The sequence below is a fragment of the Callithrix jacchus genome, chromosome 5 (assembly GCF_049354715.1).
Source record: "Callithrix jacchus isolate 240 chromosome 5, calJac240_pri, whole genome shotgun sequence".
NCBI classification, from domain to species: Eukaryota; Metazoa; Chordata; class Mammalia; order Primates; family Cebidae; genus Callithrix; species Callithrix jacchus.
This window is the reverse complement of record NC_133506.1, coordinates 118,931,689-118,953,069: the sequence shown is the minus strand read 5'-3', so window position 1 is coordinate 118,953,069 and position 21,381 is coordinate 118,931,689. Positions and strand designations below refer to the sequence as shown.

The window sequence follows — 21,381 nt, the reverse complement described above, 5'->3', positions numbered from 1 at the left end:
TCAGGAGCAGGAAAAGCTCTAGATTGCCCAGGTCCCTACCCCTCCTTCCTCCGAAGAGCTCTGAGTCTGGTGTCCACACCAGATTCTTTCCAAGCTCTCACACTTTTGGGGAAATTAAAAAAGAAGGAGCAGCTGTTGAGGCAGGAACGCAGAGCCAGACAGAAGTCAGATCGGAGACAGAAACACTTGGGGCCAGAACAAACTCAGCCCCTCCCTAGGTTGACCCCCACTTGGGGCCAAGACCCCTTGAGCGCTTGTCCTCCCACATGGCTCCCAGGCGGTCCCCCAGCCCACTGCATTCCCCTGGCCCACACACCTCCCGCCAGCCTCCCCACCCCAAGAGGCCAAGGCAGGGTCTGTTTCTGTTCCTCAGGCCTAGGCTGTGGGTCTCAGTCGTCCCCATGCGCTGCCCCATGCTGTCTCTCCTCCCAGGCCTAGGCTGTGGGTCTGTCACCCCATGCGCCGCCCCATGCTGTCTCTCCTCCCAGGCCTAGGCTGTGGGTCTCAGTCACCCCATGCGCCACCCCATGCTGTCTCTCCTCCCAGGGATTCAGGCCGAGCTTTGAAAGGGTCACTTCAAAGAGGACCTGCCTGCCGAGGGCCTAGCCAGACCCAGGGCCAGCTCCTCGGCCAGATTCCCGGCGGTTGGGGACAAAGGCCCCACTGTTCCCCGACCCCCGGACGCCCCCAAATGCACTGGGCATAAGAAGTCTTTCTTTCCCCAGTTCTGCTCCTTACTGCCCGGGCTCCTTGCCACCAGGAGTAGCCCTGGCCTCTCCTCCAGGAGAAGCTGGGGGGTTGGCGGGACAGGGAATTACGTGTTTCCCCGTTGCCACCACCATACACCCAAACCCCTTGGGCACCCAGGATGATGAGAAAACCCAGCTGGGGCATGGCTCACGCTTGTAATCCCAGCACTTCGGGAGGCGAGGTGAATGGATCACCTGAGTTCAGGAATTCGAGACCAGTCTGGCCGACATGGCAAAACCCTGTCTCTACAAAAATAGAAAAATTAGCTGGGCGTGGTGTCGAGCCTATAATCCCAGCTGCTCAGGAGGCTGAGGCACCAGGATGATGACGCAACCCTGGGGCCAACTTCAGGACCAGTGGCCCAGGCTCCTCCCTGTCCCTTGGTCTCCAAGCCCTCCCTGGGCCTAGAATACAATCCCACCTCAGCCTCCCAAGTAGCTGGGACTACAGGCATGAGCCACCATAGTCCCTGCAGTCCCAGCCACACAGGGCTGGCTTCCTTCCACTCCTGGCAGTCCCTTCCTCTCTGCTGTCACCCATCAGAACCATACCCACCCTTGCAGTCTTCTCCAGGCAGCCTCTCAGGACTACCTCTTCTGAGGAGCGTCACAGCCCAAACCACAGCAGCCAACTTCTGATGCTCCCAGAGGCTGGGGACCTCTCTGCCCGCTCTCCCCAGTGCCCTGCAGCAGGAAGTAGGATTCACATGCTCCTCTAATTTTTTATCATACAGTGCTGATCCCAAAGCAGCACTTAAGAGTTTTCTGCGCCAGGCCTTCATCTAATGCCTGAATTCTCTCTCTCTCTCTTTTTCTTTTCTTGTCTTTTTCTTGAGACGGAGTCTTGCACTATCACCCAGGTTGGAGTGCAGTGGTGCGATCTCGGCTCACTGCAACCTCCACCTCTCAAGTTTGAGATTCTCCTGCCTCTCAGTCTCCTGAGTAGCTGAGATTACAGGCATCCACCACCACACCCCTCTAATTTTTTGTATTTTTAGTAGAGAGGGGGTTTCACTATTTTGGCCAGGCTGGTCTCAAACCCTTGACCTTGTGATCCGCCCACCTTGGCCTCCCAAAGTGCTGAGATTACAGGCGTGAGCCGCTGCGCCCTGCCCGCATGCCTGAATTCTCTCTAGTGCACGTCATTGTCCAGTCTGTGCATGCCCGGACCTCACTGAGCCTCCAGTGATAGGGGCCTCATTACCTGCAGAGGCAGGTCACTTTCTCTTTAGATTACTCTGACCATAAAGGTCAGTACTTTTTACTGAGCCAAAAGTGCATTGTTCTCCTTTCTACCCATTGATTTTTTTTTTTTTTTTTGAGACGGAGTTTCGCTCTTGTTACCCAGGCTGGAGTACAATGGCGTGATCTCGGCTCACTGCAACCTCCGCCTCCTGGGTTCAGGCAATTCTCCTGCCTCAGCCTCCTGAGTAGCTGGGATTACAGGCACGCGCCACCATGCCCAGCTAAATTTTTGTATTTTTAGTAGAGACGGGGTTTCACCATGTTGACCAGGATGGTCTTGATCTCTTGACCTCGTGATCCACCCGCCTCGGCCTCCCAAAGTGCTGGGATTACAGGCGTGAGCCCCCGCGCCCGGCCTGATTTTTTAAAAATAATAGTTGCTACCAATAATTGAGATTACTAAATCTCAGCCACTTTACCCATATTATCTCATTTAGCCCTCTCTATAATTTTGAGGGATTATTTCAAGGATAGGAAAACCAGCCAGGTATGGTGGCTTATACCTGTAATTTCAGCACTTTGGGAGGCTGAAGTGGGAGGATAGCTTGAGTCCAGGAGTTCGAGACCAGTCTGGACAACATGGCAAAACCATGTCTCTATAAAAAATACAAAAATAGAAAAATTGGCCAGGTACAGTAGTTCATGTCTATAATCCCAGCATTTTGGGAGGCTAAGACAGGCAGATCACCTGAGGTCAGAAGTTTGAGACAAATCTGGTCAACATGGTGAAAACCCATCTCTACTAAAAATACAAAAATTAGCTGGGTGTGGTGGCAGGCGCCTATAATTCCAGTACTTGGGAGGCTGAGGCAGGAGAATTGCTTGACCTGGGAGAAGGAGGTTGCAGTAAGCCGAGATAGTGCCATTGCACTCTAGTCTGGGCAACAAGAGTATAACTCCACCTCAAATTAAAAAGAAAGAAATATGGCCGGGCGCGGTGGCTCATGCCTATAATTCCAGCAATTTGGGAGGCCGAGGCGGGTGGATCACAAGGTCAAGAGATCGAGACCATCCTGGTCAACATGGCGAAACCCCATCTCTACTAAAAATACAAAAATTTTTAGTATTTAGCTGGGCATGGTGGCACACACCTGTAGTCCCAGCTACTCGGGAGGCTGAGGCAGGAAAATTGCTTGAACCAGGAGACGGAGGTGGCAGTGAGCCGAGATCGAGCCATTGCACTCCAGCCTGGGTAACAAGAGCGAAACTCCACCTCAAATTAAAAAAAGAAAGAAAGAAAAATTAGCTGGGCATGGTGGCATGCACCTGTGGTTTCAACTACTCAGGCTGAGGAGGGAGGCTCCCTGAGCCCAGGAGTTCAAGGCTGCAGTGTGCCAAGCTTGCACCACTGCACTGCAGCCTGGGCAACAGAACAAGAACCCGCCTCAAAAGAGTAAAAGAAAACCAAGGCCAAAACAATGAAGCAACTTGCCCAAGGTCACACAGTGAACAAGGAGGAGAGCTGAAATTCGGACCAGAGCAGGCTGAAGGCAGGCACAGCCGTACACTCAACCCCGAGGCTACTCCTGCCTCCCAAAGAACTGAGGGCCATGCCCAGCTCAGGCCTCATACCTCCCCTGATTGGCCTGTCTGTCTACATTAAACAGTGGACCATATCTCCCTCAGGGTCCTCTTTTTTTCCTAGCCAGCTCCTCTCCAGCCTTTTTCAGTAGATGAGGTGTAGCCTGCAGATAGTGACTGACTAATCTTAATTCTAACCAGCAAATGGGGAGCAGAGGGCATCCGAAGGGAAGAGGTTCTCTGCCTAGGTTCATCGGGGCTTGAGGAGGTTTGAGATGTTCCCGGGCCTAAGGTTTAGGACGGGAGGGAGGTGGCCAGAAACCCAACATCCGCTTCTTTCTCTCTCTCTCTCTTTTTTTTTTTTCTGAGACAGGGTCTCATTATGTCGCCCAGGCTGGAGTGCAGCAGTACACTCACAGCTCACTGCAGCTCAACTCCCCCAGCTCAAGTGATTTTCCCAACTCCACCCCGCAAGTAGCTGGGACTACATACCCAGCTAATTTTTCTCTCTTTTTTTTTTTTTTTTGTAGACTAAATTTTACTCTTGTCACCCAGGCTGGAGTGCAATGGCACGATCTTGGCCCACTACAATCTCTGTCTCCCAGTTCAAGCAATTCTGCTGCCTCAGCCTCCCAAGTAGCCGGGACTACAAGCGTGCGCCACCACACCCAGCTAATTTTGTATTTTTAGTAGAGACAGGGTTTCACTATGTTGACCAGGCTGGTCTCGAACTCCTGACCTCAGGTGATCCACCCACCTAGGCCTCCCAAAGTGCTGGGATTACAGGTGTCAGCCACTGCTCCCAGCCCCAGCTAATTTTTTTTTTCTGTAGGTATTGGGTCTCCCTATGTTGCCCAGGCTAGTCTCATGAGTCCAAGTGATCCTCCTGCCTTAGCCTCCCAAAGTGGTCAGATAACAGGTGTGAGTCTCTGTGCCAGGCATCAATACCCCTTCTGTGAAAGATGGAGAACTGATAGATAGGATAGGTCCTGCCCCAAACCGGGCTGTGTCCACCCTCTAACTTCAAAAAGACAGAATCTTCCGCCACAAAGTGATGCGTTGAGCGGAACATCTCAGAGCCAGGGAGATGAAAAACAAACAGGCCTCTTGATTCCAACCTGTGCCTTTGTCTCCGTGCATTTTCCTCAGCACCGACCCCTCAGAACTCTGAGGGAACAAGAGAGGGAGTGAGAGCCAAAGAGAAGCCAAAGACTGGGAAGCTTGGGTGGCCCTGCTAAACTTCAGCATGGGCGAATGGGCCTTCCCTTCCTCTCTAGGTTTGACTCAGGCATTGTTGTGAGATAACACAGTGTGACGCACCTCCAAGCTGCCTTCCCAAGCCCCCAGCACCCTCACTTCCAAAGGGTTAGGCTACAGGATTCTGTGGCTTTTCCATACACTATCCCATTAGTCATGAATTAGTTTTTTTTTTTTTGAGATGGAGTTTCGCTCTTGTTACCCAGGCTGGAGTGCAATGGTGCGATCTCGGCTCACCACAACCTCCGCCTCCTGGGTTCAGGTAATTCTCCTGCCTCAGCCTCCTGAGTAGCTGGGATCACAGGCACGCGCCACCATGCCCAGCTAATTTTTTGTATTTTTAGTGGAGACGGGGTTTCACCATGTTGACCAGGATGGTCTTGATCTCTTGACCTCGTGATCCACCCGCCTCGGCCTCCCAAAGTGCTGGGATTACAGGCTTGAGCCACTGCGCCCGGCTCTTTTTTTTTTGAGACAGAGGTTTACTGTTGTTGCCCCGGCTGGAATGTAATGGTGCTATCTTGGCTCACTGCAACCTCCGCCTCCCAGGTTCAAGTGATTCTCCTGCCTCAACCTCTCAAGTAGCTGGGATTACAGGCATATACAAAACCACGCCCAGCTAATTTTTGTATTTTTAGTAGAGACGGGGTTTCACCACATTGGCCAGGCTGGTCTCAAACTCTAGACTTTGAGATCTGCCCACGTAGGCCTCCCAAAATGCTGGGATTACAGGTGTGAGTTACCTCATCTGGCCTGTGTCAGTTTCTTAATCCGTCAAGTGCAGTGATGGTAATATGCCAACATAGTGGTAAGCACTATGGAAGGAGTTGCTATTCTTATTTTTCTTGGCCTCAGATAACTCCTGCCTGGTGGGGTAGATGGATATGAGATGGACCATCACAGTGTCAGGGGTAGAGCCGGGAATGGTCATCCTGGGAGGCCACGGATGGGGCTGTTTCCTGGTTTGCACTTCACAAACATTTATGGAGAACTGCTCTGTGCCAGGCTCTGTGCTGGCCACTCTGTGCTGGCTGGACACAGAGATGAACAGGACACATTGTCCACTCCTCCCTGCTCCTCCCTGCCCTCCCCTCTCCCTCTTGGAGCTCAGTCCAAGAACTCTGCACTGAGGGGGGCCACGAAGGACAGAACCAGCCACAGAGGGACAGGAATGGCCTGGGAACTGAAGTCAGAAGATGGGTTTTTATCTGCCGAGGCTGAGGAACCTGGGGAGCTCCCCCGTCTGTGTCTCCGATGCACGTGAGAGAGTTGGACACAATGACCCGGTCCTCACCCACTCTGACAGGTGGTAAATACACCCCACCCCAAAAGGGCTTTAAACTTTCCCCAAAGTCCAGCCCCAAGGCCATCCCAGCCTGATGTCCCACTGAGGCAGTGGGGGAGGAGATGCCCGCTTGGCACAGACTGGTACTGCCCTGCTGACAAACTGGCACAATTTCACAAGAAACAGGGGGGCCTGGATCTAAAGGCGGGTTGTCTGAAGGGGTGGGGTGTGCTAGGAGAAAGGCAGCACCAGCTCCCACAGGCCCTATTCATGTCTCCCTCCCGAGACGGTGAGAGCAGCATCATTAAAACCAGGCTTTGTCCAAATCCCTGACCAAGCCAATATCTCACCTTTGAACCCCTGCAGCCAACAGAGTGGGGCTGATGCCCCTTTGGGAGGAAAACACCAGTGAACGGAGCCCTGGCCCAATGCTATGGGCCAGCATGGGGCAGGGTGGGAAAGCTTGGAGGAGTAAAGAAATAGAACAAAGACAAGCAACTGAGCTGCAATCCAGCCAGAAGCTGACCTTGATCTTGGGCTGTGTACATTTAGACACAGATTTGGAGTGGGAGTGACAGCGGGACATGACAGGTCCTGAGAAGCCAGATAAGACTCCAGAGCCAGACTGCCACATTCCTACCCTAGCTCCACAGTGCACTGGGGGTGTGATTTTGGCCACAATATTAGGTGTCTGAGCTTCAGTGCCTCAAATGTAAAATGGGGATAAGAATGGTATCTACCTCTTAGTGGTAGTGTGAGGATCAAATGAGGTAGTTTTATAAATCCTGGCCAGGAGTTTTGCTGTCTGTGTATTAGCTATGAGCTATACTGTGAAAGCAACTCCCCTTCCTAAAAAAAAAAAAAAAAAACCCACCTTTTTGTTTCCAGGCACCAATGCTCATTTGAATACATTTACGGGAATGTATGACACCTCCAGTCACCATCTGCAGATTTCTACATGAATCCAACATCACAAGAACCCACCTGACCCACTGTACTGAAGGGAACTTCCCTGCGTGGCTCACCTGGGATGCTGGTCACAAGCCCCTCCCTGGAAGTTCTCCTGAGTATCTAACTGCAGTCCCTCACATTGTAACTTCTTCGCCTCTACTGCTTTGCAGTCTCTCTTTTAACCTTACACATCGAGAAGTCCTTCTGAGTAACCCTGCAATGAAGGATGAAGCAATCCACTGCCCACTCCTACACTGATCTGCTCAGAACACCCTCCCTTGCCCCACTCCCATCCATGCCAAGAATGCTGCACTTCTTCCTCAAGAGCCCAGGGTCAGTTTGAAGAGGGGGGCACAAGGGCCAGGCCTCTTCTCCCACCCAGTCCTTCTCTGCTTGGGCTGGGATCCACACAAGCCTGCCCCATCCTCGAAGTCTGACACCTTCTTAGAGGCTTTCCTCCCCAAGCTTCACCTTGTGCCCTGACTACCCTCAAGGGTCCTGGGTTCTTGCCTGGGCACTGTCACTATGTAGGCTCAGACCCTTTCTGTGAAATGGGGCACCAGTACCTACCCTGCCCACTCCCATTCTTCCTGTTTATTATTATTGAGGCCTTTGAATCCAGCATTGAATGTAAGGGGTTTACTGCTCCCGTGGTTCCCAAGGAGAGGGCAAGGCCTCAGATGCAGGATCCTGGAATTCCCAGCAACCTTGGGGTGCACTCAACTGCACTGTGGGCAAGTGGAAGAAGCTGGCTGGGCTGGGGACCTTTGGGGCTGCCTTTGGAAGTGAAATGACTGGTTACATAATTGAGATTCAAATCGCATGCCAACGAGCACATGGCAGTAAGAGCCGCCACTCTGGGGAATGGGGTCTGTCGCCTGGCAGAGGGGGAGAACTGCATAGGATCAAAAGCCACTCACCCCCAGCTAGGCTGCAGGGTGGGAGTGGAGAGAGGGGTGCAGGGGATGGAGATGAAATATGTTGTTGGTGGGGAGTTGAATCCAAGGGACTCTTGCTTAATGACCTAAACACCCCCTTTCCATCCCCCGTCCATCCTGAATTTCAAGTTCATAATTAGGAAACACACTTTAGCTGAAGGGAGCCGGAGAGAGATGCAGACTAAGGGAGAGCTGAACGCATCCAGCAACCAGAAACACCCCAGTCTCAGAAAGAGTTGCACGCCCCAGATCCCACCTTCTGCACTGCCGGGAGAGCTGAGGAGGAGGGTCCCCAAGTCTTTCGGCCCTGTCTAAAGAGGAAGCCACCTCAGTCCAGGCCTTGACCTCCACCTAGACTCTGGGGAATTACTTTTCCGAGCTCAGGGAAACTGTTGGCCTGACAGTGTTCAACCCTTCAACTTAGGAGCAGGGAGGCCTGCTGGGGTGCTCCTGCGTGGCGGGCGGCCAGGCTCAGAGGTAAGGGAATGGCCCCGATGGGGGGATGGGGCCAGGAGGCCCCTGCTGGCCCCTCCCCAGCCTCAGCAGCTGGCAGATGAAAGAACCCAAGCAGAGCAGCCCAGCGCTGAGTAATGCCCCTGGCACCCCGCGCTCTGACCCACCCACAGCCGGTCGGAGAGGGCAACAGGGGAGGGCAGCCGCGCCGGCAGAGCCGAGGGTCCCAGGCCTGCGTCTAGAACTTCCCCAGGACCCAGAAGCGCTGAGGACCCGCAACTGGCAATCCGTCGCTCAGTCCGACCCGGCCGGGGGGCGAGTGTGGAGCGGGGAGGGGGTGTCCGGACGCCTTGCGGAGGACGTCCCGCTCCGGGAACCCCCTCCCCCACCCCCTCTCCCTCCAGCTGTGCCGGGGCCTCGCCAACGGAAAACGAAAACTCGGGCAGAGGAAACAGCGGCAGGCGCCCCGCCTGAAAAAACCGGACAAAAGCCGCTGGCCTCCCTCCCCCGCTGTCCAGCCGCCGGGGGCCTGGCACCATCACCAAGGTCTGTGCCCCTGTCCTGGCAGCCCCGTGCCCGTCCTGGCCCCTTGCCTACTTCCCTCATTCCCACCCCTCTGCCCCGGACAGCTCTTGCTCGGGCCCCCTACCGGGCCTGCCACCAGCTGAAGTTCCCCGAATTGGTGCCCGTGGTACCCGCGCAGTGCGCCCCAGGCTGTGCAGGGCGAGCGGGGGCGCAGCGACCCCGGCCCGGCCACCAGCTCCCCTGCAGCGCCCGGCCCCGCCCCTTTCCCTGGCTCAGCGCCCTCACCTGGGGGGGCCGGGGCTCCGGGCGGGGCGGGATCCCGACCAGGCAGAAGGCGACTCCATTCATCGGGTGGCAGCGGCAGCTCTGAGGCCGGGGAACTGCTGGGGGCGCAAGCAGGGACCCGGGAGGGGCGGGGCCTGGGCGGGGCCGAGCGCGGGGTGGCCTCCCCGGGCCCCGCCCCTCCCCCTCCTCCTCCCACCACCAACCTCGCGCTTCCTTCGGGGTGCGTCGGCAGCCTAGCTCAAGGGCCACAGAGTGGCCCCTGGGCTGAGGCAGGGGCGAGCGCTGCCCTAGAGCCGGATGTCAGAGCCCAGCCTGGGGAGAGGGGCGGTCTCCAGGAGACGCTTGCCAGGCCTCCAGGGGACCGGCCCAGATAGAGGCCATCGGGGACCCAGGAAACAGGACAAGGGCACCGAACCCAGAACTAGCACAGGGACAGGGAGAGAGGGAGATGGAAGCAAAGAGAAACAGCCGGCCAGAGATGGTCAGAAACAGAGATCCAGAGACCCAGAAACATGAGAGAGGCAGAGACAAGATAGAGACAGCACAGAGAGAGGCAGAGAAAGTCAGAAACAAGGATGAGGAGACCCAGGATCAGAAGGGGGAGAAGACAGGAAAAGGCTTAGAGGCTTCCTTCCCTTTAGAGACCCATAGACATTGAGACACCAGGGCAGACTTAGTGCAAGGGGCAGGGAGACGGGGTGCCCGCAGTGTAGGGTAACCTCCTCCATGCCAGAGGCTCAGCCCAGGATCCCAGAGAGGCAGGGGAGTCGAGGACAGAAGAGAGGCTGGTAGGTGCCCCAGCCCTCCAGACCCCCACCCAGCCAGTCCTAGGGCAGGCCATGGGGTCAGCCCACAGTCCTGCTCTGCAGTGAGCAGCAGTGACAGCTCCCAGTCACCAGCCCCCACAGCCACCCTTCCTGGCATTACTCTGAGCTCGGCCTAAAGAGATGCCCTGGTCCTGAGACAGCTTCTTTCCTTGTCTCCCAAAAGGACCCTTCCAGCCCATCCCCTGACAGTCCAGGGAGAGACAGTCCCTCTGTCCTTCATTTCTTTCTTTCTTTTTTTTTTGAGATGGAGTTTCACTGTTGTTACCCAGACTGGATGGAGTGCAATGGCACGATCTCGGCTCACCGCAGCCTCCGCCTCCTGGGTTCAAGCAATTCTCCTGCCTCAGCCTCCTGAGTAGCTGGGACTACAGGCTCGCACCACCATGCCCAGCTAATTTTTGTATTTTTAGTAGAGACGGGGTTTCACCATGTTGACCAGGATGGTCTCGATTTCTTGACCTCATGATCCACCCACCTCAGCCTCCCAAAGTGCTGGGATTATAGGTGTGAGCCACCGCACCCAGCCGTCATTTCTTTCTTTCTTTCTTTTTGAAACAGTCTCACTCTGTCACCCAGGCTGGAGTAGAGTGGCACGTCCAAGGTTCACTGAAACCTCTGCCCCCAGGTTCAAGTGATCCTTCCATCTCAGCCTCCCCAAGTAGGTGGGACTACAGGCACATGCCACCATGCCCGGCTAATTTTTGTATTTTTTGGTAGAGATGGGGTTTCACCATGATGGCCAAGGTGGTCTCGAACTCCTGACCTCAAATGATATCCGCCTGCCTCAGCCTCCCAAGTGCTGGGATCACAGGTGTGAGCCAGCACACCTGGCCTTGTCCTTTATTTCTAGAAAATAGCTAGAAAATTCTTTCTGCTCCTTCTAACTTCCGTCTTTCCCACTTCTTACTTTCTACAGCTTCTGCTTACCTCTTTCCCATGCCTTTTGAAGTTTAAGGTGCTTCCATATTCCTTTCCCCAGATTATGTAGAAAAGAAAGTGGAGGCTGCAGATAAAATAGGACTTGGAGAGAGCAGGGAGTGAAACTGTGAAGACCACCTCTGCCTGCTGGAGTCACCACCCTCCTTGGACAAGGAGACCCCTGAGAGCTGAGCAGCCCCAAGACCCCACCCCTTTACCCTTGGATCAGGGTTGGGGACTCAGGTCTTAGAGGGGTAGGGGTGGTCCAGACAACAATTTGGCCATCCCTACTCAGTGAACCTAAGGAAAGAGGTACTGACTGGGGTTTAGATCATATGCTTCATTTAGGTATTTTAAATCCCTTGGTGGTCAAGAGAAAGAGATTCTGTTTCATAATAATGGAGGGACAGTTAAATGACTCCTCTCCCTTCCTCATCCCTTTCATCAAGGTAATATGCAGCCAGAATTATCCTCTGCTTCTGGAAAGTCCTTCCTGCTGTCTAACTGTAATCTGTCATACTGCCTGGATTTTCTTGCCTAACCTTCAGCCAGGCCCCTATTCCTGCCTCTTTCTGCTCCATAGCGCTAATGGTCCAAGGCCTGCTGACACCTTGGCTCAGAGGTCCTTCCCTCCCTAGATAAAGGGTTGTCTCTTAAGGGGGAAAGGTTGGCATCTGAAATCAGACTGAACGGAGGCTGGGGGGAGTAGGGAGGGGGTGCCCCTGGCTCACTTTTTCCAGAGCCTGATGCCTGCAGGAGGGGGTGAGAGGAAATGAGCTCAGGCTGCCCGGCAGGCGAATTCCTCCCTCCACAATGCACAGCCTCCCCACCCGCTCCCACTTCCCAGAAAGTGCGGCTCTCTCCCCACCCTGCTGCCCTTCCCACCTCTTCCTGCACCTTGACCTGCACCCCCACCATGTCCCAGCCCACCCCATCCATATTCTGTAGCCGATGTTCCTCCTCACCTTCCTCTCCATCCTGGCTCCCCTTCCTCTCTCACTCGGGGTCTCATTCCACGCATCCTGCCATCCACCCCAGAACACACTGTATTCCTATACCCTCTTTTGGGGAGGTTTGGAGCCACAGAGCCCAACATGGGGAGAGTCTCCCTCGTTGAGGACCCTCCTCATACTCCCCTCTTTCCAAACTCCTCCCCCAATGCAATCACTATCCTTCATTCACAAAGGTCTACTATGTGAGGGGGTGGGAAAGAGGAGGGAGCGGGGTCGGTTGGCCCTGGGAATATAGAGATAAGGCCTAGATCCTTCCCTCCAGGGACCTGGGTCTTCCCCAGTCATGACCCTATAGAGAACTCCCAGCACAGGAGCACATTCAGCTGGAGAAGCAGGGAGGCTTCCAGCAGGAGGTGCCTTGAGCTTCGTGGGCTTCATGGGTGGGGCGAGGGAGGGTGGGAGTAGGGAAAAAGGCACTCCAGGGAGAGGGATGCTGGGGTGAACCAGGGAGGCAGAAGAGAGCAAGCATCACATCGTGGCTGGAGCCAAGCCGAGGGTGCCTGTGGGCAGGAAGCATGGAGGGATGAGGCAGGAAACATGAGCGGGGGTGTGATTGAGGAGCGGGTGTGATGGTGGAGTGGTATGAAGGCGGAGGGGGTGTGATGGCGGAAGGGGTGTGATGGCCAGAGGGGGTATGATGGCGGGAGGGGGAGTGATGGTGGGAGAGGGAGTGATGGCGGGAGGGGTGTGATGGTCAGAGGGAAAGTGATGGCGGAGGAGGTGTGATGGCGGAGGGGGTGTGATGGCGGGAGGGGGTGTGATGATGGAGGGGGTGTGATGGCAGGATAGGGAGTGATGATAGAGGGGGTGTGATGGCAGGAGACGGAGTGATGGTAGAGGGGGTGTGATGGCAGGAGGGGGTGTAATGGCAGGAGAGGGAGTGACGGTAGAGGGGGTGTGATGGCGGGAGGGGGTGTGATGGCAGGAGAGGGAGTGATGGTAGAGGGTGTGATGGTGGGAGGGGGTGTGATGATGGAGGGCACTGTGATGGTAGAGGGGCTGCCCAGAGGCGCTTCCAGGCTAGCCTAGTTTGGGGCAGGGAGCTGAGGCAGCGATGTGCCATGGCAGCTGTGGCACACAATGGGAACAGGAATGGAGGGTGGCAGGCTAGGGGATTCTGGGAGAAATGTACTGAGGCAAGGGGCAGGGGCAACAAACAACAGAGGCTCTGGGACTTGGTGAGCACCAGGAAGGAAATGGAAGAGTCCAGGGCAACGCCAAGGCTTCACATATCAGGCTGTCTAGGGTGTTCAAAGAGAGAGGGGACAAGCCAGGCACCAAGTCCTTTGTATGTGTGATCCCAATTAAGCCTTACAAAGGCCCTGTGAAATAGATCTCATAATCCTCATTCTATGGATAAGGAAAATGAGGCCCAGAGAACTCAAGTATCTTACCCAAGGCCACACAAGATTCAAACCCAGGAATTTGGGCTCCAGCATGGTCCACACTCTTAAGCCACAGGCTGTGGGGCAGGTGGAATGGTGACGGGCTGCTTAAACCCTGGGTCCATCTCCTAGAAGAGAGGCTTGAGCTAGAGACTGGTAGTCCTTGAGACCAGGGGTGTGGTTCAGATTCTCCAGGAAGAGTGAAGAGTGAGAGGAATCCTGGCCCAAGGGGTAGGCAGAGAAGGAGGAGGCAGCGAGGACTGAGAGGAAGCAGGCAGCCAGAGAAAATGGCACCGCATGGGGCAGAGATGGCAGCCTTGGGGGCCAGTGGGTGTGCGGGTCAGGTTGTGCAGGGAGGAGGAGCTGCAGGGAGGAGGGAGTGGAATCTGCGCACTGAGCGTTATTAGCAAGAAGGGACAGGTGGGCAGCACAGGTGGGTGTGGACAAGGCAGGTGTGTTTGGGTGGGGAAGGCGTCAGCAGGCTGTTGGGTTGAGGAGCAGGTGCCATGAGAGAGAGCCAGAGGGGACGGAAGGAGGGCATGAGCAGACTGGAGGAAATGTATCTGGAGGCTGGGGCTCCAGAGGAGGAGCCCACCTTCCCCAGGGCTGGACAGAAGCCAAGAGGGGAACCTGGGGAGACCCAGGGCCATCCAGGGTCAAGATCAAGCCCAGCCCAGGAGCTGGCAAGGGGGTTATCAAGCCCTTAAAGGAGCACTGAATCAAGAGTCTAAAGACCTGGGTTCAAGTTCTCCTGCTGCCCCTGCCCCCATCTCAAAGCTGTATGACTTTGAGAACAAGCACATTCTCAGAACCTCCATTTCACCCTCGGTAAGGTGAAAACAGTAAGGCCTTCCTGGCCCGCCTCTGATTGGAGGCTCACATTTGACAAATAATGTGAAAATCTTTGAGCTGAAAAGGAGAAACCACAACGTGTGAAAGATGGGTTATGGGGCACGGGCACCTACACCAGGCCCCAGCTCGGGCCCTTTCACCAAAGGGGAAAGAGCATCCCCTGGTGGAGAAGGATAGCAGGGCAGGGCTAAAGGGGACAGCGGTTGTTGCATTTTCGTGGCTTCAGCCCCCAGGTCCTCTACTGTCCCCTACAAGCAACACCTCCACCCCAGTTTGTATCTCCAAAGCAAGGGGGACCCCATTTAATCAAGTCAAAAGACATTTATTGGCCATATGAGGTGGCTCACATCTGCAATCCCAGCACTTGGGAGGCTGAGGTAGGCAGATCACCTGAGGTCAGGAGTTCGAGACCAGCTGGCCAAAATAGTGAAACCCTATCTCTACTAAAAATACAAAATATTAGCCGGATGTGGTGGTGGGCACCTATAATCCCAGCTACTCAGGAGGCTGAGGCAGGAGAATTGCATGAACCTGGGAGGTGGAGGTTGCAGTGAGCCAAGTTGTGCCACTGCACTCTAGCCTGGGTGATGAGCAAGACTCTGTCTCAAAAAAAAAAAAAAAAAAAGATATTTATTGGCCAGGCGCAGTGGCTCACACTTATAATCCCAGCACTTTGGGAGGCCAAGGCGGGCAGATCACTTGAGGTCAGGAGTTCGAGATCAGCCTGGCCAACATGGTAAAATCCCATCTCTACTGAAAATACAACAAATTAGCCAGGCGTAGTGGTTCAAGCCTGTAATGTCAGCACTTGGGAGGCCGACGTGGGTGGATCACCTGAGGTCAGGAGTTCAAGTCTAGCTGGCCAACATGGTGAAACCCCATCTCTACTAAAAATACAAAATTTAGGCAGGTGTGGTGGTGGGAGCCTGTAATCCCAGATACTCGGGAGGCTGAGGTGGGAAAATCGCTTGAACTGGGGAGATGGAGGTTGCAGTGAGCTGAGATCATGCCTGGGGGATAGAGTGAGACTCTGTCTCAAAAAACAAAAACAAAAACAAAATTATTCAGGTATGGCATGCCTGTAGTCTCAGCTACTCAGGAGGCTGAGGCAGGAGAATCACTTGAACCCAGGAGGCAGAGGCTACAGTGAACTGAGATTGTACCACTACACTCCAGCCTGTCCAGCCTGGGAAACAGAGAAAAAAAAAAAAAGACATTTATTGAGCACCTAGTACATGCAATCTGCTGTGTCAGGTGGTGGGGAGGGAACTGTCTCCATATTCCAGGGAGGGCAACAAACACAGCAAAGAGTGCCTGGGATGGTGCTGAGATGGTGGTGCAGGCACAGTGCTGAGCAAAAGAAGAAGGAGCCTCCGGTGACTGGGGGAGGAAGAAGGAGTCTTGGGAGGTAGGCAGGGTTTGTCCTAGACCTCAAAGCCCTCTACTAGCAAATGGCAGAGAAAGGGGTGAAAGAGTTGGGTGCAGGCACTGGCCACAGCCCCAGACATCCCATAGAGTGAACCTCATTCATTGAGCATGTCACCAGGCTGGAGTGCAGTGGCACGATCTCAGCTCACTGCAAACTCCGCCTCCTGGGTTCAAGCAATTCTCCTGCCTCAGCCTCCCAAGTAGCTGAGATTACAGGCGCCCACGACCATGCCCAGACAATTTTTGTATTTTTAGTAGAGACAGGGTTTCACTGTGTTGGCCAGGCTGGTTTCAAATTCCTGACCTCATGATCCACCCGCCTCAGCCTCCCAAAGTGCTGGGATTACAGGCGTTACCCACCGAGCCTGGCCTCACTAAGTATCTTTAATGGTAGAGGGTAGGGCAATGGTCTACTCATCCCTGGTGCCACGCCCCCCAAGAGAAGAATCCCACCTGAACACCCCTCGGGGAGGGAGGCTGAAGACCCGTTCGCTGGGCTGGGGGCCAAAGAGCTCTGGTAATCTGCCAAGCAGCTGGGGAGTGTGCAGGAAACCTCTGGACAGCTGGCTGGGGTGGGAGCAAGAAGGCTCGGCTTCTCTGGGCTGGCAGCAGGATAAGCAAGCCACGCCCCTCGAGGCCTCCCGTCAGGGCAGGAGGGTGGCCAACCGATAATCCACTCTGAACTGGCCACCTCTAGGGAAATCTGGTCTGGAAAACCCAGCCTGGCAGGCTCTTCACCTTCCCATCAGGGAAGGCCGGTGGCAGGTACCATGTGTATGAGTGAGTGTGCACAAGGTTACCCGCACCATCACTCAGCAGGGGCTTGCAAACACCAAGATGGAGAGGAGAGGAGTAAGTACGTTGAGCACCCACTATGTGCCAAGCTCTTATACATGTTATTTTAGTCCCCATGGCAACACTGTAAGGTGGGTATTATTAGCCCCGCTTGTATATGAGGAAACAGGTCCAGAGAGGCTGGGCGGCTTGTCCACGACCTACAACTAGGATTCATGCAGGACTCCAGCCCGAGTCTGGTGTTACTCTTTCTACTGAATGATCCCTCTGGGAGGGGTCGGGCCAGGGCGTTCATTCCAGCTCAGGGTGCTAAATTCTAGTGTGGGCTTTTAAATTCTTTCTGCTTCTGCCCCAGGCTCCCAGCCCCTGCCCAGCCCCACCTGGTCCCTACACATCACTGCACTTGGGACCCACCCTCCTCCCTGTCTCCATTTTGCCCTTCTGGAAGGGAGGAAAGAGAGGAGCAAAGAAGAAAGAAGGGAACATAGAGGAGGGGAAGAGCGGGGAGGCAAAGGGGAAGGGATTGGAGAGGAGGCTCCTACCTCCCCTTCAAAGCTCTGGAAATCCCCCGGCAGCTGCTCCCCTCTCCTCTGTCTGGCCCTCAGCCAGCCCTGGGCTAGAGTGTTGGAAGTCAGATGAGGAGAAAAGAGGGGCGGGACTGACCACAGTGGGGCAAGCCCCTTAGTCCTGGCACTCATCCCCCCAGCAGTTCCAGCCCCCGTGAGAGATTCCAGGCATGCTCCTCTTAAGGCAGCCCTCCATGTCAAAATCCACACATACCAAACAGACACATTGGTGCTCACGCACTATAAAAGGATTCTTTGCTTTACAAGAGGGCTCAGCACATGGGAAACTTAAAATAGGAGCTCTCCCTGGTGCATTGAAAGAAGCTCTGATTTCATACACATCATGCTTCTGGCACATCCAGAAAGCTGGTGACACCAGTGGGCGTTAACCACATTAGCCTGGCACCTCAGAGACAGTGCCGATCGGCAGAGTCCACGCCTGTGGGGAGGGACCTCACGGTCCAGGGGACAGACTGAGCTGCTGTGCTCGGCAGAGGGGTCCTAGGACATCTAGAAAGGACCTAGAAGCCACCACTTGGGATAGCTGACAGAGATTTCACAGCAGCCCAGAGAGAGGATGTACGTCCAAGGCCTCCCAGTGATTCTGTGATGGAGCCAAGGGCAGAAGCCCCATGTCCTGACTCCCCTTGATGTTTCTCCTCCCAGGAGAGGCACCAGGGGAGTAGGCTCTGGTCTTCCCTCTGGGAAAGGGTAAGCGGCTGATGCCCAGAACAGTTACGGAAGGCTAATGAAAGCTGATGATGGGCAGATGGGCTAGTTGGAGAATAACTTGGGCTGAGCTGCAGGCTCAGTGAGATGCATTTAGGGTTCTCCAGACAGAAAGTAGTAGTGGCCCCTAGCCCTGCCACTCCTTTTTAAATAACATCCAGGCAAAATTCTAATGTAAAATTAACCATTTTACAATGAGCAATTCAGTAGCATTTACTACTCTTCCCTCCCTCCCCGCCCTACCACTATTTTTGTGCTCAGTCAGTAATGACAATAGCAGCCAGGCCTGGTGCTCCAGGGAGCTGCCATTGGCCATTTAAATTAATGCCCAAGATGCCAAACAGGCCTGGAAACTGGACCAGCCCACAGCCCCACCCAAAACTCACACCCAGCCCAGGGAGGATGCCCAGAGCACTTCATGCCAACCGGTGACCTCTCCAACCCCCCAGAACTTGGTGTGGTCACCCCTTCCACAGACTCCACCTCCCCCTGACTCGTCATCCTCCACTCCTCCTTACCCTCTCCTCACCACCATCACAGGCCACCCACTGGCCCTCTGCCAGAGTGACAGGGAATCTGTGGTCAGCCTGGAGGGGAGGGTCTCAGAGCCAGGGCCCCAACCACTGCTTCAGGCAGAACAGTCCCAAAGAGCCTGGAGCCTGGGCCGGGAAAGGAGGGGGAGTTTGGGTGGCTAAGCACTGAAAGGCGTGCCCCAAACAGAAAACCCACCCCACCCCTGCAGACCCCACCCGAGACCTCACCCCACGTAGGGGTTGGGAAGGGAGTAAGGCCACCCCAGGAGCAACCCCATCGCTCTGCCCATCAGGCTGCTGGCTTCTCTTAGAGCAGGGGGCTGCAAATCAGGATAGAGCCCCTTGATCACGGAAGGAGACCGGCCCAGCTTGTCTGGGATTTGCTGAGCTCCGTGCAGGGGATGAGAACTCTGACCAGAGGGGGTCTTCATCTCCACCCGCAGTGCCCAGCCCACACTCAGTGTATTCTGATGGAGCCTGTGTGAAAGGAAGGCAGCACCCCCCTCCCCAAACCTGGCTAGGGCTGCAGCTCTGCCTTTGGGGTACATTTGGAGAAAGCCTACCCACCCCGTCTTTTCGCTGACACGAAATGGTGGCAGCAGCTGCTGCAGCTGCTGTGACTGGGAAAAGGGGGGAGTGGGGCTGGAAGAAGCCCCTTGATGTGTAGGGGGAGGGGACCAGCGCATCTTGAGGTCCCACCAGGAGGGACTGGGGGTCAACCAACTGGTAGTCATAAGACCCAGAGCCCACTCCTTCATTCTGCAGAGCTTGTAGCCTCTTTGGGCCTGGGTTCGGGAGCAGGGGCTGTGCCCTTACCAAGTGGGGATGGGGGCTTCTCGGTGTGGGGGAATCTCTTTCTGGAAAGGGAGTGGGGAGAGATGCGCCCTGTGCACACGCCTCCCTGGGTGTCAGTGATAGGGGAGTACTCGTGTGTGTGTGTGTGTGTGTGTGTGTGTCAGCTCTGTGTCACATCGGTCCCATCCCTCCCCCAGAGCTCCAGCCCCGCCCGGAGCTCCAATGCCCCAACCCCTCCCGCGGTGGCGGCCCCCAGAGCTCCGCACGCCCACCTTGCCGGGTCACAACGCCCGTAGCCCTCCCTCGGCTCTCGGCCGCGCACCCAAGCCCGGCGCCCGCTCACCTGCTCCATGCTGGGCCCCGCTATGCGGTCCTCGCCGCGCTGGCCCCTGGGGGCGCAGGGGGAGGCGGCCCCTCCATGCGCCCTGTCCGGGCAGCTGCAACCGGCAACCGCCGAGCGCGAGGAGCGCCTGGTGTCAGCGCCCGAGCCCCCTCCCCGCCCCGCCCCGCCGGCCCCGCCCCTCCGCCCGCTCGCCCCCTCCCCTCCTCACCCCGCCCGGCCCGTGGCAGCACCGAGCACCGGCGAGCACACGCGCTCACACGCAACCGCACAATCGCACGCACGCGGGGGCGCACACACTCGAGCACACACACAACGCACACCCGACCCTCACATGTCCCGGGCTCGCCGGCGCCTGCATCCCGTGTTCTGCCCGTCCTGGGGGCGCTGCTAGGGGAGAGGAGACCCCCTCTGCAAGGGAAGACCCTTTCCTCATTCCTGAGAGTCAAGGAATCGGGAGGACCCCACCCTCATGCTACAGGGGCCAGAGAGGGGCTTGCCCGCGGTCCCACCGCACCTTGGCTACAGAGTTGATGATCCCAAGACCCAGACCAACTGCCTCCCAGGCTACCACCCGCTGCAGGGGGTGACTGATAGCAGGTCAGAGACACCCAGAGCACTGGGAGGCAGGGAGACACTGTGCCACCCCCACACTGAGATCGCTGTGGGAACAGGAAGCTGTTGCCAGGGTCCAGCTTGTAGTCCACGGTGTTCTGAGGCCCTTGGCTGGGAGTGGGAAAGAGATGGGGCTTTTTGTTGCCCACCCAGTGAGCCATGTTCCTGGCAGTGCCAGGCAGGAGGAGGGGGCTGACCTGTTTATCCACTCCCAGAGAAGGGGATCTCAACCCCCAGGTGCTACTCGAGAACCTAATGTGTAGGCATCGGGGCCACCGAATCTAGCAAACACCAAGGAGATGGCAAAAAGACGCCTTCACCCTCCGACACTTTCCATCAGGGGTGGCTCCTGGCCGCCCACTGCCCTCTGTGCTGTCTCTGATAGGGCAGGGCAAACTGAGAGGGGCATCACATGAATGGGCATGTGAGAGGTGGGCACGCTGCCTGGGCAGGGGTACGCAGTCCCCAGTGGACAGGGGTGGGAATTAACCTGCCCTGAGGTGGGCAGTGGGTGGAGGCATTGGTGTACAGGGACTGGCTGCCCACACCCCCTGGGCCAATGCCCAGGCTGGCATGAAGGTGGCTTCACCACTTCTCACTGAGCCCTGGCCTCTTTGTTAGGCACCAGAGGATGAGGGAAGAGGGGGCGGAAAGCTGAGATGGGGAGAGTTAAGATCCTCAGTGGTTCAGACAAAGGGGGCTTTATAGGCTGGGTGTGGGGGGCATGTTGGGGTCAGGGAGGCAGGAATGTGGGCCAGGGAGGCCCTAAGCTCCAGGGCAGCCGATTTTGGGGCTGAAGTTGGACTCTCCCAGCCACCCATGCTTTGGCCCTGCAGGGTCTTTGCTGCTTTGCTCCTGGGACTACAGCCAGGAGTACATGGAGCCCTCATCCCAGGCTGCCCTGGTGGGGATGTGGCGGGCACTGCCCCCACACTGCCAGTTTTCCCCGGCAGCTGGCTGCCGTCTCTCGGCTTCCCCGCCTGTGCCCTCTGAGTGGCCTTGTGGCCCCTGTCTGCTACTCGAGGGCCCTGCTGGCTGGCTGGGGAGGGAGGGACAGACTTGGGTGGGGTCACAAGGCTATGAGGTCAATGGGGCTCTTTGTCCCTTCAAATGGAGCCTGCCTTGAGCTAAAGAGACAGGAGACAGAAGAGCCTCAGCCAGCAAGCCTGCTCCTCACCCTGAGCCGCATTCTCCCAGGCTGTGGTGCAGCAGGGCCCTGGCTGTGGAAGCCAGGCTCTATGCTCTCCAGTTCGTTTCCCTCAGATTCTCTTTCAGTGCCAAGAAGTGAAAACAAGGAGATGGCGGCAGCAGCCACCCAAGCTGGGCCTCTGAAACAGCTGTTGCTTGGCCAGGCCTAGGGTCTGGTGTTGGGCTTT

At 56.1% G+C, this 21,381-nt stretch overlaps 1 protein-coding gene across 9 annotated transcripts in view; it reads right to left on the bottom strand.

Annotated features, from left to right (window-relative positions):
- The window catches only part of ARHGAP23 (Rho GTPase activating protein 23), a 101,029-nt gene extending 81,498 nt beyond the window's left edge, over window positions 1-19,531 (bottom strand). For 4 of the 9 annotated variants that reach the window (XM_078374275.1, XM_078374278.1, XM_078374281.1 and 1 more), the window contains exons 1-4: window positions 19,394-19,531; window positions 13,362-13,480; window positions 10,964-11,039; window positions 9,210-9,307 (exon numbers count right to left, since the gene is read on the bottom strand). In XM_078374275.1, coding sequence (XP_078230401.1) covers window positions 9,210-9,307; window positions 10,964-11,039; window positions 13,362-13,406 — 219 coding nt within the window. In that variant the 5' untranslated portion in view covers window positions 13,407-13,480; window positions 19,394-19,531. Of the gene's footprint in view, window positions 1-7,082; window positions 7,223-9,209; window positions 9,308-10,963; window positions 11,040-13,361; window positions 13,481-19,393 lie in introns of those variants that run through there. The other 5 variants (XM_078374276.1, XM_035301395.3, XM_035301393.3 and 2 more) reach the window with 4 other exon arrangements.
- Between the last annotated feature and the right edge of the window lie 1,850 nt (window positions 19,532-21,381).